The sequence below is a fragment of the Macaca mulatta genome, chromosome 8, assembly GCF_049350105.2.
Source record: "Macaca mulatta isolate MMU2019108-1 chromosome 8, T2T-MMU8v2.0, whole genome shotgun sequence".
NCBI lineage: Eukaryota > Metazoa > Chordata > Mammalia > Primates > Cercopithecidae > Macaca > Macaca mulatta.
This window is the reverse complement of record NC_133413.1, coordinates 155,215,810-155,219,124: the sequence shown is the minus strand read 5'-3', so window position 1 is coordinate 155,219,124 and position 3,315 is coordinate 155,215,810. Positions and strand designations below refer to the sequence as shown.

Here is a 3,315-nt window from a genome sequence, read left to right as displayed (position 1 = left end):
GCGGGGGCCCCAGCGGCGGAAAAGTAGGCAGGGCCGGCGGCCACTGGTGACTACAAGCCCCGGCGTGCACCGCGCTGGACTGGCCGTGGCGCGCCCGGAAGGTGTCGCGGCCCTGGGCCCCGCCCCGGAAGATAAGGCGGCTCGCGCACACCGCGTTTCCTCTTTCGGCCGCGCTAGTGAGCTGGTAGGTCGTGCATGCGGCGCTGCGGCATGGGCAGTATCCGCCGCCATCCTCCTCCTTGAGGCGCGCTGAGACGCGGGCCGGCCCTCCTGAGAGGATGGCGGTGCGGACGCCCGCGGAGAGGGTAGGGGGTGGTGCGCGCGGCGGCCTTGGAGGCGGGGTCCCGGAAAGCCGGGCTGGCGGGGGTGCCCGGGCCGCCCGGACGCGCTAACCGTGAGTCGCCCCCAGGACCCATCGCCATGGGCCGTGTGATCCGTGGACAGAGGAAGGGCGCCGGGTCTGTGTTTCGCGCGCACGTGAAGCACCGTAAGGGCGCTGCGCGCCTGCGCGCCGTGGATTTCGCCGAGCGGCACGGCTACATCAAGGGCATCGTGAAGGTGCGGAACGCTGGCCAGGGCGGGGCGGGAGGGGACGGGACTCCCGGCCGGAACGCCGCACTTACGCCGCCCCTGCCCGCAGGACATCATCCACGACCCGGGCCGCGGCGCGCCGCTCGCCAAGGTGGTCTTCCGGGATCCGTACCGGTTTAAGAAGCGGACGGAGCTGTTCATTGCCGCCGAGGGCATTCACACGGGACAGTTTGTGTATTGCGGCAAGAAGGGTTAGCATCGCGGCGGGGAAGGAAGGTCGGGGTGGGGAGAGGTCTGGGTGTTGTCTGAGGAGTTAACGTCTTAAACCGGTGTGGGAACCTCGCAGGCAGAAAGTTGGGGTGGGCCACCGCGTGGCCAGGCCAGTGGCTACGGTGGGCACCGGTGGGTACTCAGAGAGCTGCACCGGGAGGCTGGATGTTGAATGCTGTGCTCGCAACTTCACGGGCTGCTTAGAGCGAGTGGGGTCGCATTACCTCTTACCGCGCTGACGGCCTGATGCTGCTTCCCCTTGCAGCCCAGCTCAACATTGGTAATGTGCTCCCTGTGGGCACCATGCCTGAGGGTACGATCGTGTGCTGCCTGGAGGAGAAGCCTGGAGACCGTGGCAAGCTGGCCCGGGCATCAGGGAACTATGCCACCGTTATCTCCCACAACCCTGAGACCAAGAAGACCCGTGTGAAGCTGCCCTCCGGCTCCAAGAAGGTTATCTCCTCAGCTAACAGAGCTGTGGTTGGTGAGTACCAGGCAGTAGTTGAATGCTGAGGGCTGTTGGGTGAACAGGCTGTGAGCGCCGGCGGACAGCCAGTGGCTAGACTTGGTTCCTGGAATTACCTGTTGTTTCAAAATTTGGGTTTTGTAAGTTTGAGGTTATTGTGTAGTCTCAGTTTTCGTCACTGTAAAATGAACACAATAGTACTTGCCTTACTGCTATTGTGGCGTTAAATGAGATTAGGATTAAGTCACTTGGGACTTGAATTCTAGTCTGGGCTTCCTGATTGCTGTACTTGGTTAACAGCCTTTTCAGATAAGGCAGGGAGAGATTTGTGACTTTCTCAAAATCACCTACTGAGTGAGTGAAGGAGGATTTGAGTCTCGGTTAACTCGCTGTGCTGTTGGGAACATCTTGGAATCCTTGTTACAAACTCAGCCTCGCACAGGGGAGGCCCTGAGGTTGTATTCCTGGAATAAGCAACGCTGAGATGGGGCAGGCTGAATCAAGTGTCCTGTGTCAGGTTGAGTGACATGTCGGATGTCTCAAACATGGTGAGGGGGTTGCTTCCCTGCGCTTGGAGCTCAGCCAGCATTCTGGGTGATGGAGGTGAGGGCCTTGGCTTGACTGCCCAGTGTGGATTGAAGAAACTACAGGGTGCAAGGGGCTCTCTAGGGTGGAGGCGAGTGGGCTTTTTGCTGGGTAGTTGGATGTAGTATTGTGAAGGTGCATGACAGGAGATTGAGGGGAGGAGGTGGGGGTGCTCTGACCGACTAGAGGTTCCCTGAGGTACCTGATCTCCCTTACAGGTGTGGTGGCTGGAGGTGGCCGAATTGACAAACCCATCTTGAAGGCTGGCCGGGCCTACCACAAATATAAGGCAAAGAGGAACTGCTGGCCACGAGTACGGGGTGTGGCCATGAATGTAAGTAACGCAGAAATGCAGGATTGGGTATTCAAGGTACCATGGCCACACGAGTAGGCAAGTCCCATCCACAGGTGGCCCTGCAGGAGGGACATCTGCAGTGGGAGGAGCAGTGGGTGGTGGTTTGTAGTCACAGGACTGTTGATCTTGCTCCAACCCTCCTGAAGGAGGTGGGCTCACCCGCATTCTAAAGCCATCTTCCTCTGCCTACAGCCTGTGGAGCATCCTTTCGGAGGTGGCAACCACCAGCACATCGGCAAGCCCTCTACCATCCGCAGAGATGCCCCTGCTGGCCGCAAAGTGGGTCTCATTGCTGCCCGCCGGACTGGACGTCTCCGGGGAACCAAGACTGTGCAGGAGAAAGAGAACTAGTGCTGAGAGCCTCAATAAAGTTTGTCTTTATGCCACCAGGCTGTGCCCACCCCCATAGTTTCAAAGGGAGGGGTCCCTGCTGGGAGGATTTCTGTGGGATCCCCCTCGTTGGTACTGGGAGGAAGGTAGACTACTGGAGTAGACCACCAATGAGTGGTGGAAGCTTGAAGGAAAAGTCTCCAACTAGAAGTGAGGTGCAGGTACCCTGGGCAAGACCCTTGCTTCCCCACAGAGGGGACCAAGACCCTTAGGTGGGTGACTCAGTACCATGGCTTGCAGTGCTTGGATGTAAGCACTCATTTCACGTATAACGAAACTGAGGAACAGGAAACAGGACACAATCATGAGCCTGGTGTTCTGGACCATACCCTCACTCTGCCGGCTCACTGCTAACTTGCTCAGCACCTGAGGCGTTCCTTTGCCCACGGTCTTATGGCTACATCGTTCCCCTCCATACTGGGTACAGTCCTGCTGATGTCAGTGTGTTTTTGTAAAGTCACTGCCAGGGATACCGGGCTTGCAGGTGTCTTGCACTGAGAACTTGGGATGGGCCTGGAGGAACGTGGGACAGACACCCTGTCTACAGCCAGGAAGTTATTCCTAGCCTGGCCTTTACCATTCTGTTCTGCAGATGACTGGGAGCACCCTGTATGCATTCCCACCCTACCATGGTGGAGAGTAGTCACTGACTGGAGGGTTCTGGGTGCTTTTTCCTGTGGGTGGAGCCTCATGCCTTACCTCATTTTCTAGCCTGATA

The 3,315-nt window shown here is 58.4% G+C and overlaps 1 protein-coding gene across 3 annotated transcripts; it reads left to right on the top strand.

Moving 5' to 3' along the window:
- The first annotated feature begins 158 nt into the window (after positions 1 to 158).
- RPL8 (ribosomal protein L8) lies at positions 159 to 2,596 on the top strand. 3 transcript variants are annotated; one of them, XM_015146216.3, is made up of 6 exons: positions 159 to 184; positions 410 to 558; positions 641 to 782; positions 1,067 to 1,285; positions 2,071 to 2,186; positions 2,400 to 2,596. In XM_015146216.3, exons 2-6 carry the CDS (start codon positions 421 to 423, stop codon positions 2,556 to 2,558), a joined length of 774 nt encoding a protein of 257 aa, XP_015001702.1. In that variant the 5' UTR covers positions 159 to 184; positions 410 to 420; the 3' UTR covers positions 2,559 to 2,596.
- The last annotated feature ends 719 nt before the right edge of the window (positions 2,597 to 3,315 follow it).

Coding starts and splice junctions, on each gene's coding strand:
- RPL8 (XM_015146216.3), top strand. CDS start 421: ATGGGCCGTGTGATCCGTGGACAGAGGAAGGGCGCCGGGTCTGTGTTT. Junction 559..640: donor ACATCAAGGGCATCGTGAAG/GTGCGGAACGCT, acceptor CCCTGCCCGCAG/GACATCATCCACGACCCGGG. Junction 2,187..2,399: donor TACGGGGTGTGGCCATGAAT/GTAAGTAACGCA, acceptor CTCTGCCTACAG/CCTGTGGAGCATCCTTTCGG.